Here is a 14,565-nt window from a genome sequence, read left to right as displayed (position 1 = left end):
ACATAGAGTTAGTAAAGACTGAATACATACTCAAGGGACCCCCTTCTCTTGGGGGATCTGACATATGAAAGAGGGGTCCCTGTCTCTTGGAGGGGCCCAGTACATAAATAGATGCTGGAGAACCTGAAAGGAAGGAAGAAAAGGGGAACTCAAGAGAGCTGCCCTCGATGAGGTGAATTATAGACTTCCAAAGCTGGGACGGAGACGCACTCCCAGAGAACCTGAAACGAGGAGAGAGCCTCGTATTACGAAGGGAGAGCAAGAATAAACTTAGCCCCACAGATTGCGAGGGTAGTGACAGATCATGAGATGCTAAAAGGTTGGGTTTGGACGTGGGTCCCCTCTGACTTGTGGAGAACCCTCCTGCGGAGGTAAAGGAAGCTGAGCTTAACCAAGGGTTGGAGAAAGTGAGATCAGTAACCCCCCAAAGAATGGACCACCGGCTCCTCACTAAAGACTCCTATATGTGCAGACAAACAAGAGAACTGCCAATGCATATACAAACAAAGAAAGCAAGAAAATATTTAACACAAAGGAGGTTAGTAACTGGCTCCTTACTGACTATGTGAAGAACCCTTTTCTTTAAGGGGAAACCTTTGGTGGCACCAGCGGAAGGGTCGTCCACACTCCGGATATGCTAGCAGTAGACTGATATGCAGAAGATATCGCAGATGGGGAAGAACGTAATCGTTGCTGATTAATCTTTGCTCTTGCTGCTGATGTGGCTGCCCTGATTCTGAATAAATGAGGAGTATAGAATTGAGGGGGTAGTCCTGCTCTGGAAACCAACGTAGACAGATGAGATATGAACCAATGTCTGGATATAACTGTCCGGCTTGAATCAATGAACAGGGGGTCAGAATTTGAAATAGGATTGCGTTCTGTGATATATTTCTACATGGAAGCATACGGGCATAGAGGAGAGTCCATTTTTCATAGCTGAATAAATTGACCTTGCCAAGGCTGATCTGTTTTGGAAATGCACTGGAAGAGAATAAAGTGGGAATCTAAGAGGAGCGTGAGATCACTGCAGTGAATAGTTCAAAGCCAGCCTCCCCGTATCAAATAATGTCATGTACTCATTATTACAAGCACTAAGCCCAAGCGATCCAGGACATGGGAAAGCACCCAGTGGAAAATAGTCAAACACAAAAGCACAACACAATAGATAGGAGTGTTTCTGCAAAGCTTTGAGGTTTTGCCCTTATAGTGCCTTCCAGCACTGTGCTTGATTGTATACAGAACCTCTCACCTTTCAAGAGAAAGTATTAAGTTTGTTATGACAGATTAAGTAATAAATACAAGCCCTACCGTATCCCAGAATAATCTTTTTTTTATACGTTAGGAAAACAATCTTATGCAAAAAATATTAACCAAAAACACATATTATAGTATTTTTACTTTCATTCAAAGAACAGACATGTTTGCTCCAATAGTTTTTTAAATGAATAAACAATATATAAAAAAAGATCAAGCAGAAACTCATAATAGTTTAATTGCTTCTGCCTGTAACTACGACTATTGCTAGTTATATTTATATTAAAATGGTTACATTCTCTTAAGAAAAGTGAGAGAACTTTGCCCTTGTTGATAATGAGCCCAAAATCTCACACCACTTTGCTGTCACTGTTGTGTAACTTAATTTCTGCTCTGGGAAATTCACAAGGTCAAAAGAGCAGGTGCTTTGAACACTTGCCAATACCAGATTTTGTACCAGACAGATTTTCTGATGTAGCCCAAAAGCAAAATACCTTTTTTGTTCCTGGAAACCTTTGCTGTTGTACTAACTAGATGACTTCATAAGGAAATTGCTTTTAAAAAATAGTTACAATGACACTATTAGTTAAAAAGCATACATTTGATCCTGACAACTTTGGTAATGTTAGCTACTGGAGGTAAAAGAAAACTATACATTTTTTCCTAGTAAAAAAAACCCTTATTTTTCTAACAATGTTAGCTTCAACAGTTTACTTTCAAACTTATACAGCCATGCTACTTTATAATGCTGGATTAACAGCATAACTAACATTTGTCCATAAACTATGACTAAATAACTTCCTTTTATACTGAATATTGGATTTATATAAAGAAAATATCAAGTAAGGATACATAGAGCATTTCATATTATCAATCCTCTGTTTATGCCATAAAAAAGTACCAGTTTTCAACACACGAGGACTGCTACTGAGCTCCTGTACCCTGGATGCAATGGCCCTGTGTAACAGGTTTTAACACCAGGTAATTCTTTAGAAAATGTACTTAGTTGTAGCCGTTTCAGTGTAGCAGCAATGGTTTAAATGCAGCAGCAATTGTTTCAGTGTAGCAGCAATTGTTTCAATTCAGCAACAATCAGGTGACAAGTAAAAAGGCTCAGCCCTTAGCAGCAGTGCGTACTACAGAACAATTAAAATAAATATCAAATGTGAAACAAACACAAATATCAGTGAAAATAAAGAAATAAATAAAACAGCAACCAAATCTCAAATATGTATTCACACACAGAAAAAAGAATCCCACAATCCAACATTTTTAAGTGCACTATACTAAAAATAATTAACTACCACCAAGCAACTGATACTTTAGACTGATCAGGCCATCACATTAACAAAATGTCTATCAGAATCAATGCACAGTAGCAATACAATTGCGGTAAAGTTACAAGTTTAAAATAAGCAATTCCTTGTTGTTGCAACCTTCAAATAGTTACACACAATAAGTAAAAACACATACACGATACATATTGGCCTAACACGGAGCGTAGAGGGTAAGGCTGTTTAGTAATAATTTGAATTTAGTACTTATCTATACAGAATACTTCAGCTGTGGATCTCCGAGGTTCAAAGTAGCGCAACTGGCACAAGCAGAGAGAACGTCTCAATGCAATTAAAAATAAGCTGGTCTTCAAGCACTCGCTAAAATAGGGTTACCATATGGCTCCAGATTAACCGGACGCTTTGAGACAGACCGGGATTTCAAAATTCCCCCTAAATTGAAAGTAATTCACGTATAAATGAGCTCCACCTTTGCTGAGATTAATCCTGCTGTGGTGGAATTGCTTGGGCGCAGCAAACAATTCACACTGATCAGCTGCTTCCGATCAGATCTTAATGAACGAACAGCTAATCTATCGATAGAGCAACGAGATGATGATGCGATTGTATTTGCAGAATAATCTGGGCGATTGAATTTTAACAAACAGAAAAAAATAGCGTCTGGCTGCAATTCATTCTTAGTATAATACAATTATTTGACGCGCATGCGGGTATTTAAGCACCATTATTAATTGTAGCTAAGGATGGTTCATTTGCACCTTCATTTATTTCAATTTAGGGGCAAGTTTGAAATCCCGTTCTGTCTCACAACGTCCGGTTAATCTGGAGCCACATGGTAACCCTAGCTAAAACAAACCAATAGTCCTCGCGTCTCCCAATACCTCCACACTCTGCTCATTAAAAAAAAAAAAATTCTCCCTCATCTTGGGATGGGGGTTGACTCAGTTTAAATACTTTTTGCCTACAAAGAGAAAATAATTAGAACACTTAACAAAACAGCCGGTGTTCTCAATTGGCACTTAAGTTCTTAAGGGTATAGCAGGCATTTCATAGAAATGGATTTTTGGGGTGCTTGACCAGTAGCAGTCACTGAAGCATGCCTGGCAGATTTTCCTCCATAACTCACAGGAGCACAAAGGCCAGTGAAACATTCCCAGTGGGCCCCGAACCAAGGTCAACAACTCAGCACAACCAGGATTCAAAGTAGCAATCTCCTGATCATATCACTCACCCTGTACAATTCCAAGGTTATCAAACTGCCTCTTTCACTATGAGTTAAAATTCAACCAGATCAATTCCTTTATGACTTTTGTGTTTATCTAATTTTCATGTAACATTTTATCTCTGCATAACAGGATTTGTAATCCCAATGAAAGTGAATGTCAGAAAAGCTCTACTTGTAATAAAGAATGCATGCTGTTTTACTATCACTTACTGATTTCAAAATGCAAATGAGGTTCCTGATCAGTTCGATCACTTTGTATGGGAGTAGGCTTGTTTCATTACAGATCTTTGCTGTGAAAAGCCATCAGGCTATCCCTTGTTGGTTTAAAGCAGGGGTGGGCAATTCTGGTCCAGGAGGGCTGGTGTCCCTCCTGGTTTTTTGTTCCAGTTGTACCCTAAATTAAATAATTGGACAAATTAAGCTTCTAATAAGCACTTCATTTGTAAAGATAGATGCCCAGTCTATATTGTTTTGTTTTTGTGTGAACCTTTTATTTTGGACCTTGTGTTCTGTTTATTTTGTGCCTGGCTCTGGGTCTCTTTCCTCCCGGTAACATCTTGGGCCGTGACGTTACACAGCACAATTGGACTTTGTCACAGGCATTTGCCTTTCTTTCTTTTTTAAACCTTTGGACTCAGTTATTTTAACAGAAGCAAATAAAGACATATATTCTTACTGCAAGTCATTTTTTTTAGGAAACATTCACTCTAAACTTGTATTGAACTCCTACACTCTACTGCAAGGCGAATTACTGCATAAATCCACTGCGCCGCCCAGCCCTCATTTCTTTCAAGAACCTTTTCATGTTTTTCCACTGGCTGAAATGCTGAAATTTTTGAAGTAGCACACAGTTCTACCATACCTTAATTAACTTGGGCAATACATCATACTTACTAGAATATGTCATGAAGCATAACAAAGCAACATCATTGAGCAATGAATTGTGGAAGTACACTGTTATGCAGGTTCTTGCCGATTGCTCACCATCCTACTGTACATGTTTGGCAAATAATAAACCTGCCAGAAGTATGATGACCTCAATATTATGGGAGGGGACGGATGTATTCAATGACATAAGTGCGCAGTTGGAATTTTTTTCTGGTGTGGCATTGGTGGGTGAGTGTGGCAATGTGGTTTGTAGTGTGCAGGTGTGGAGGGGATGAAGTGCACACAATAACTGACCAATCACAGTTCACGGTTAAAGCAGCTCTTTATTTTGCTGTTTGGTCGTTTGCGACCGTAAATAATAATAACTGGAAAAACACAACAATATGTATTAGCACAGTTAAAAACCACGGGGTTCAGTCCCAAAATAATAATACAATAATCCAATAGTACAAGCAACAGGCACAGTCACAAGTCCACAGTGACTGCAGGTGGTGAAATACAATTATAGTGAACGATGAGTATAGTGCAGTCTGGGTTTGGTGCTGGCTTCTTAGGGGACAGCTCCTGGATCTTAGCCGTCTAACAATGACAAACAAGACTATTACTAGACAGACAAAAGCAACACAAAACACTCACGGTTCTATCTATGGTCCTCCAGCGGGCCTTACGTAACTATAACAAAAGGAACAGTTTGTTTCGGCACATCCCCTTTTATACTGTCAGTCACGCCCCCTTCGGTAGCATGTGCAATCACTTTTTCTCCAATCAGCGATTGCCATCTTGCTGACCTGTGTGGTCATTTTTCAAATCATCTCGATCTCACTTCAGAAATGCAGTTTTAAGTAGTGGTTATAAAAAAAATAATATACAAAATCTCTGCATGGACTTTTGGGGTACCTGACCAGTAGTGGTCACTGAAGCATGCTCAGCACAAAAAGTAACAATAAGCAGTAAAAATGAGCAGCAGAATAAAAACAGCAATAAAACAGTAAAACAGTAAAGCAAGCAAGAAAATGTAAGAAAGCATTTTAAAATATATGCTAGATTATAAAAATGTGTTTTTAATCTGGTTTTAAAGGCAGCAACGTGGGAGCTTTCCTAACAGAGCTAGGCAGGTTATTCCATAATTTAGGGGCTTTATACTGAATGCTGTACAACCTGTTTTTTTGGGGTTTTTTTTTCTGAATTTTGTATATATAGTAGTAAGTAACCCGGCATCCTGTGATTGGAGTGAGCATCTAGGAACATATGGGGTTAAAAGATCATTTAAGTATGATGGGCCAAGGCCATTTGAAGCCTAATAGGTTAAAAGCAGCACCTTAAATACCTTTGTATTGCTCACTATCCTATAGTATCATGACCTCAATATTATGGGAGTGAACGGATGTAGTCAATGACATAAGTGTGCAGTTGGAGTTTTTTTCTGGTGTGGCATTGTGGGTGAGTTATGCATGTTTGGCACTTGTCCACTTACTAAAAAGCATTCATTAAAGCACCCTAAAGGGTTGGCTTGCCATTTAGTAGCAACATAATACATAACCAAGGTAGTGTATTTTTCAAAAGCTTCCTCTTGGCAAGGTTTCAATCACAAATAGGCGAGCCAAGATAAATTGTCACTTAGAATAGAGAAAGACTCATACAGATGATTATTTGATTGTTTTATGTTACATTTTGTGTGGGTTTGTTTTCTTTAATCAAGTGAAACCCCATTTCAATGATATGATCGACTTGGATTTGATAATGTAGGGAACAGTTTTAGCTGCCCCTTTTTGTATTTGTTTATAAATAGGTTATGATACATTAACTCTAAACACAATAGGGCACAGAACAACATTTCTAACATGTAATAAAGTGTTTGTTTTCCCCCAGTTAAATCAGCTACTTGTTTAATATCATGTTATGTGTGATTCCTGTGATGGGGTGTACATCCCACACTTTACCTGGTGGACGTTAGGACCTTGGTGACATGGCATGTACAAGTTTTGCCCACAGTACAATAGGATAACCTTCTGGTTTCACTGTGGTAGAGTTGGGGGCGGACTGCAAGATTGGTAGGTTTAATGAATTGAGTTAATGCATTGAGTGCTACCAATCAGATAGCTCTGTCCTCACCAAGGTAACTCGGCATAGTATATAACACCTGCTAACTGTGAACCTGAATTCTTCCACTATTCTATGTATTAATGTTTTAGTAAATCGTAAAACTTTGTGTTTTGGGGTTTGGTGGAAAAAGCTAGCATTCCCCACTAGTTGTTAGACTTTGTGTAGATGCACAGTCAACCTCTTGAGTTTAGGCCCTGTCCACTCTATGCCTATAAACCGTATTAGTTGCCTTTAAACCAGCTTTATACCTGCCTTTATACAGTTAGCATCTAGACTGCGCAGCGTTTAATACCATGCTCGAGAACACTTCATGGGGTAGTCTTGAGTCCGGTTCAAAATTAGATTGCATCAGGTAGTGCGGTTTGTCAGAAGTGTGGACGCTATAATACTGAACTACATTTTTTGTATCATCCAGTATCCCCAAAATGACCGCTAGGGGTGCTATACTGCATTCCCTACAATTCTCAAGTTGTTTATGCTTTATACTTATGCACAATACCACGATTATTACACAGTATATCAAAAAGCCATTTTTCAATCATTTAAGGGTGAATTTCTGAAACGAGGTGAGGATTTGCAGCTGTTAGCCTGTTAGGTATATATACTGTTTAAGGTACCTGTGGTACTTTATTGTATAACAACAAGTTGCCCAGGACAAGGGTAACAGAGTCTTCTCAGAGGATTTCCTCCTTGCCGAAGACCAGTGGAACAGTGCTGGTGACATTTTAACAAAAACAACCCCCCCCCCCCCCCTCCCCCCCCAGGAAATAAGACAAAAGTTTAACAGCAAAACTAAAAGGAACTTATGATAATTCGTGGTATTAACAAGAACATATTTAATATCAATGCATAACAAAAGTTGTGTGTGAGATTTATATTTTCAAAAACTAGAAGTCTGCTTTGCAATATAAAGTTGATAAAGGTGATTTCAGCTTGCCCTGGTCTTGTACAGATTTGCACTGAATGTGCTTTGCAGTGAGACCTTCACCTCATTTTTGTTAATGTTTAGGTGCAGCTAATGAGGGGAATTACCACAGAGATCCAACAAGATAACGTCACATAAATCCACATTGCTGTGAAAACTGATTAGGCAGAACCCCTTGAGGTCATGGATTATGAAATGTGTTTTTTCTTGCATGTCTGGGGCAACAAGGTGCATCATCTAAAAACAAGTGTCACAAGAAAATAAGAACTACAACGCATTAGTTCGGTTTGCAAATGACTCAAACAATAAGAAACATGGAGCGTGGCACAGTTGGCTCTTATACACTCACATTGGAACATTATTTTCCACATTAGATCAGTGCCTCTTGTAAAGTTGCCTGGGCAGTAGCAGGGTTTTTCACCTGTTCTCAATCAGCAGTCAGGTTTGCATTTATTGTCATGTTTAATGTAGTTATCAAATGGAAATAATATTGGTACTTTCTCATGTTATCTTTATCCTAGATCCTACCAACCATAAGCTTTATGTTATTTAGCATATATCAAAGACTCTGATACAGTCCTCCATAAAACAAACAAAACAAATCTTTAGTGAGGTTGCGTAATCAGACACCAGTTAGAACACAAGAAGGAAATAATGAATAGTTGCCAAGAATCCTGTGTGATTCCCCTGTGCTTGGGACAGGTGTATAAAACACAGCTTGTAAACTGCTTGCAAATCAGAAAATTGTACCAAGACTCAGTTCAACAGACTCTTCATAGACTTTGCTAACTGGTATATTCAAAATGCTTGGCATTAAGATATTGATCCCCGCTGTCTTGGCTCTTACTCTGGTGCTCATATCCTACAACACCGCAGATGCGTTCTGTAAGTAGATCATTGGAATTTGAATGATGGGGTGCTTTCTGATTACGATTTCTATATTTTACTGTTTATGTTATTGAATGCTTTTGCTGTGTTAAACAAGGTGATAGTGACAATAGATTTGAAAAGTCAATAGTGTTTATTAGGTTACCAATAATGCAAGGATATACACTAGGATGAAGTAAAACATACAGCACCATACAGTATGTGTAAGTTTAAAGCAAGAACTATGTAAGGATGATAAGGATAAGGAGATTTCCATGCATGTCTTACACAACATTCCAGAGGTATGCCTGGATGATGCAAGGGATGCATGGATCGCACAATGAATTTGCAAGATTTATAGAAACAAAGAGAATGCATGTTTTGTACAAGGTATGCATGAAATCCTTCCTTCATTCATCTAATTAGTGACGGATCAATCTTGACCTGAAACACCAGCCCTGCAGTGCATGAAACAAAGCTTTTGCCAGGGCAATATTGTCAAAGAATTCACTCCAATCTTAAACTCAAATGTCAAAATGTGTTGCTTGCACATTATATTGGCAGTGTGACTAGGATAAGAGAGTTTGATTCTACATTCGTAAAACAGTTTTTCTCCTTTTGATAGAAAGTGTTAACTTACAATATAAGACTGGAGGTAATGCTTAAAAAATATGCCCAAGGCATTTAATGAAAAAGCTGTCTTAACTACATATTTGATAAATCGGTTAATACACTGTAATTGATCTGCATTAATCAATTATTTTCATTTGTTTTTAATCCACAGTTGCGGGCCCAGGGAGCTGCTGTATCAGTTATTCAACCAATATGATACATTTAAGAGCAATCAGGACATACACAAAACAGGAATCCACTGGTCTCTGCAATATTGATGCCATCGTGTAAGATGGATATCTATTACATGTTACCCATCACTTTAAGACATGCCATTGATACACACATGCCATTGATACACACAAGCAAACATGTACTATTCTTATTGTATCTTGCATACAATGTCTGTAATTGTGTTATTTTAATTCAGGTCTGTTTTGATGTGCATGAAATTACATCAGCTATTGATATTTTCTGTAGGGAGACACCTGAACTTTAGATAACAGTAGAGTTGTTTGAAGCAGTCAACTCTGAAAGTCATATGGTGTACAACCCATAAGCACATGACATGTACTGTTCGCATTAATTTGATTGATGGAACAGAACCTGTGCACCAAGGATCTTACTTTCTACCTCTCCATCTAAAGACATTTCACAGTGAACTTTTATTTTCCAATAAATTCAAGTTTAGTAGTTTAGTAGTCTAACTGTCCTTCATTACTGAAGTTACTAATTAATTTTCAAACTCTCATGGTTATCATATCACCTGGAACTCCTTAATGGAATTATAGTCTTATGTAAAGCTGAGTGTTCATCATCCTTATTTATATAATCATTAATAAAAATAAGTAATATTATGTTAGGACACTCATGCATTGGTTAGCCTGTATGTACTGTATGGATCAATGTGCTATTGTTTTTATTAAGTTGAATATTCTGCCTGATAGAAGCCAATACTATGGTTATAGTATAGACTCTTTAAAATATATTAGTAAATCCATTTGATATGTTCCAATGCAAAATTAACCTGAGTGTTGATACCTGATAATACCCCACAACTTCATTAGTTAAATCTAATTCAACTTGATTCATCAAAAAAAAAAAAAAAAAACAGATGACAAGCTGATATCAACACATTCAGCTGTTTAGAACCTGTTGTGGTTCACATGTTGAATGTTTGTCATTGACATTCTGAGTGTGACATTCTCAATACACTTATAAGCATAGTTGCTGCCAATAGGTCCAACGGAGACATCACTAATACTTTCTTTTACAGATTCCACACGAGAAGAAATCTGAAAATCTGTGCCGATCCAAGGGTTAAGTGGGTGAAGCGACTGATTAATCGTCTGAGGTAAGTCTTGTGCAACTTACATAGGAGCCACACAAGATTGTTTACAGGGGGAAATTATTCAACCACCACACCTGCCATATTGTGCACCCTGTGATCAGCACATGAAACAATACATGCCTGGCATCGATAACGCATACTGGAAGTGATGCCAATGTGTAGCTGTATAAACATGCCTAGCATTACCAGTTCTGCTTGTCCCATAATCTTTGTAATAATTGAGAAATACTGAGATACGATCACCTTGAAAAACACCACCTCACTTTTACTGAGGTACAAAGGGTTATCAGGGGGTAATTGCAGGAGATGTAGTGCTTTCCTAGGCGATCATTTCACCGGCAGAGCTAGAGTGAAAACATTTTGTCATGGTTTAGACAGCAATCAATATTATCTATCCCTCCAACTGCTTCTCTTTAATAGTTCATATTGGGCACTGTAGTACAGTGCTGCCACCAGTAAGTGTTGGTGTCTGCACTATTTAGGTTAGAGAAACACTGCTGTAGATGAGTTTCACTGAATATTAGTTGCTAACAACAGAATCCATGATTACAGTAGTAAAGCACAGACAAGCTCTCTCTCTCTCTCTCTCTCTCTCTCTCTCTCTCTCTCTCTCTCTCTCTCTCTCTCTCTATATATATATATATATATATATAAACATAAACTAATAAGCAAATATACCACTACCACATCCAACTTTACAGTAAACTGGCTATACAATACAGTGACAGCATTAAAATTCAGTTAAATTCTGTTTGTGTTTGTGTTACAGCAAGAGAAACAAGAGGAAGACGAGAAAACAATGAAGACAGTCATCGCAAAGTCTTAATACATCGTAATCTTCACAAGAACATCATTGAGATGTGAAAAAAAGTTGATTCATGTTGCATCTAACTATAAACATCTTGCTTTGTTTTAAAGCACAAGACCAGTTTTTCCTCTATTTCGTATTGAGGGAGAACACAAATGTAACCGCTCTCTAGGGTTTTTCTAGTTTATTTAAACAACGATTTAATATGCTTAATGTTTGTCCTTGCTTGGGTTGTTGTATGTGTATTTAAACCATAAGCTGTAGATGAGAAATGGTCAATATAATGTGTTCACTTGTTTGTTGTTTGACATGCACTGACAGTTGGATTGTAGTGAAACCACTGCACAAGTTAAAGTTTTTTTGTTTTGTTTGTCATTTAAGTTTTTGCAGTAGATAGCAACACAGCTTCATAAGCTGTCTGTCACATTCTCGAGCATGGTAAAAATGACATGAAAATTACACTTCCAGTCTGGATTTGTGTTTTAGCCATGATAGAAAATGTCTAAAAGATGGGAAAACTGTGACTCACAAATGGTATACTGGCTGATTTACTTTTGATTGGAGATGTTACTATGGATCATATGCATAGAGAAATATGAATCCAAAACAAGGTCTAGACAAATATTATTTATATGGAATATAGTTAATTCAGTTAATGCTTTCTCAAGGGAAATATAAGCTCCTGCAATACAATGTAGAACAATATACATTTTATATGCAGAAACACATCAAAAGCTGTGTGTGTTGCTCTGCTCAACGACAATAAATTATACATATAAATAAATTACACACTACTGCCAACTAAAGAAAAACTGGAAGAAATCCAAAAACAACAATGTGCTTTATTGACTCCAATTCTAAACCTTATCAGGATATCCAAAATTGTATACACAAGCTGATAGTGTGTTAGTTTTAAATGTCTACGTAAGACTTAAGTTATCAATAAACATATCTCGCTATCATTAACTCCAGATACCAGTGCTTACAGAAACTAGTGGGATTTTTTCATATTTCGAAACCAAAGATCATATTAGGGGTGTGTGTGTGTGTTTGCGTGTGCGTGTGCGTGTGTGTGTGTGCGTGTGCGTGTGCGTGTGTTGCAGGGTAAATTGTGTTGTCTTTTTTTGTATATTTTTGTATATGTTGCATATAAAGTACAATTGATTAATTAAAATTGTTGTTGATCTTTCTTGTCTTTAGCGATTACCCAACTTAACCACTCTCCAAAAATTAGGACAGGATGTTATTGTCAAATATTGCTTCGTACACTCGAACATCTGCATGTTGGTGAAGAAATGCAGAAAACATCCTAATACCTACACCAAAAAGTATATAAGCATCAACCTCAATTTTCAACCACTCTTACCAGCAGGATGTCTAACAGAAGCCTGCTCACATATGTCCTGATATCAAGCTTCATTCTTAGCATTCTCATTGACCAGGCATCTGCATGTAAGTTATTTTTTTATCTTAAAAATGAATCATAATTTAGTATAAATTGGACCAATGTGCTGAAATACATGGCTACTTCAGCAAATATTTATTATCTAAGATACTATTAAATAAATATATTAATTTGCATTATTACTGTAATTCAATGTGATATTGTAATCATTTTTAAAATATGAATACATTTGAGAAAAACCAGCAACTATTAAAAGAGGAGTGATGATTTACAGTAGTAAATTGTGTTCTCTTTTAACACCATTAGGAAAATTATGCAGGACTAACAATACTGCAACATTTTTGTGGAAATTCATACTATTATTGATGTAACAATCAATGTGAAATCACTGTTCTTAATAGCTCCTGTAAAAACCACTTTATCAGTTACAATCTAGTAAAATTATTAAATCTAATTAAAGTAACTATAGACTAAGTCAGTGTGATTCTAACTAACCAGGGTTGGATGGATTCCTGGTAATGAAAAGCAATTATCAACAAGGCTTTTGTTCTAAGGTTTATAAAGTGAATAGCAGCATTTTAAAATCTGCCCAGATTTTCCCTTTTCAAAACCAAGGAGAATGACGCTTTGCAAACCTGTCCGACACAAATGATTTAAGAGTAGACATGGTGTTCTGTAATGTGAATAGAATATCTTACAATCAATCAAATACACCTGAACTACACATATTGTACACGGAAGGATTTCCATTAGAGGAGTGTGATTGATCTACTAAAGCACTCAAGACTCAAGTTTCTCATCACGTGAATTCTGAGATGGAATTACCATGTACAGTTGGGGTTACATTTATTATTGTTTGTAACTATGATTGCTACTACTACTGCTAAGTCTGATACTGGCTCCAAGTATTACTGATATACTGTTCATGCTATTTTTTGTAGTTGGACCACATAAATATGACTGTTGTATAAACTACACCAGGAAGCCTGTACCCATTGGATTTATAAAAGGGTACATGGAACAAAGCTCCCTTAAAGTCTGCAGAATTGACGCAATCATGTAAGTAAATAGATACATCTATTTAATTAGATGCAAAGCAGAGACCCTTCTGCTTTGTAGAAATCAAATTCACAGTTCTTCATACTTAAAGTATGCAATTTTCTACTATCATTTTACACTAAAATGTAATTCCCAGTCTTCCATGGGTTTGTATTGTTGTGTATTGTACTTTTCCAATGAATAGACCTTATTGATCATTTTTTTTTCAGATAAAATACAATACATGGAATTAGGGGGTACTAGAAAATGGATTATATATTGAAACTAAAATAATACAAATTGCAGGTAAAAGTGACTGACTAACTTCTAACAAGCTATTTGATATTTATTTTATTAAGACGTTGTGAAAAGCATCATTTTTGCGTTTCACTATTAACACATTTCTTTCTGTTTTAAATAATAACTGCTGACTTAAAACACTTTAAAAGGAATTACTTGAAACATCAGAGTATCTGCACAACACTAGATGGAATAACAAAACAAGTTCAATACTGCATTTAAACTGAAGAATTCATATCTCCTGAACCACTATGTGCATAAAAGGTGCTTCTCTTTCTCCTTCTCTGGCACTAGTGTAGAACTCTCAATAAACCATAGAGCAAGCTCAAATTGTGTTTTCAGATAAGCACCACTAAAGCATAATAGCAGACTGTGTCTTTTGTCCCCAGGGTGATCTTACTTCTCTTTATAAATATAATAATATATTTATATAGCGCCTTTCATAGTGGACCACCATCACAAAGTGCTTTACAGAGGTAGGCTGTGAACTG

At 36.9% G+C, this 14,565-nt stretch overlaps 1 protein-coding gene across 1 annotated transcript; it reads left to right on the top strand.

Moving 5' to 3' along the window:
* The first annotated feature begins 8,393 nt into the window (after positions 1 to 8,393).
* LOC117974111 (C-C motif chemokine 20-like) lies at positions 8,394 to 12,698 on the top strand. The gene is made up of 4 exons (XM_034928588.2): positions 8,394 to 8,578; positions 9,345 to 9,459; positions 10,449 to 10,526; positions 11,293 to 12,698. The coding sequence occupies exons 1-4, from the start codon at positions 8,497 to 8,499 to the stop codon at positions 11,324 to 11,326; spliced, it is 309 nt and encodes a 102-aa protein (XP_034784479.2). The 5' UTR covers positions 8,394 to 8,496; the 3' UTR covers positions 11,327 to 12,698.
* The last annotated feature ends 1,867 nt before the right edge of the window (positions 12,699 to 14,565 follow it).

The sequence above is a fragment of the Acipenser ruthenus genome, chromosome 17 (genome assembly GCF_902713425.1).
Source record: "Acipenser ruthenus chromosome 17, fAciRut3.2 maternal haplotype, whole genome shotgun sequence".
In the NCBI taxonomy this organism is placed as follows: Eukaryota; Metazoa; Chordata; class Actinopteri; order Acipenseriformes; family Acipenseridae; genus Acipenser; species Acipenser ruthenus.
Note: the sequence above shows the minus strand (reverse complement) of the source record. Positions and strands in the feature narration are given on the sequence as shown.

Coding starts and splice junctions, on each gene's coding strand:
- LOC117974111 (XM_034928588.2), top strand. CDS start 8,497: ATGCTTGGCATTAAGATATTGATCCCCGCTGTCTTGGCTCTTACTCTG. Junction 8,579..9,344: donor CAACACCGCAGATGCGTTCT/GTAAGTAGATCA, acceptor TTTAATCCACAG/TTGCGGGCCCAGGGAGCTGC. Junction 10,527..11,292: donor CGACTGATTAATCGTCTGAG/GTAAGTCTTGTG, acceptor TTTGTGTTACAG/CAAGAGAAACAAGAGGAAGA.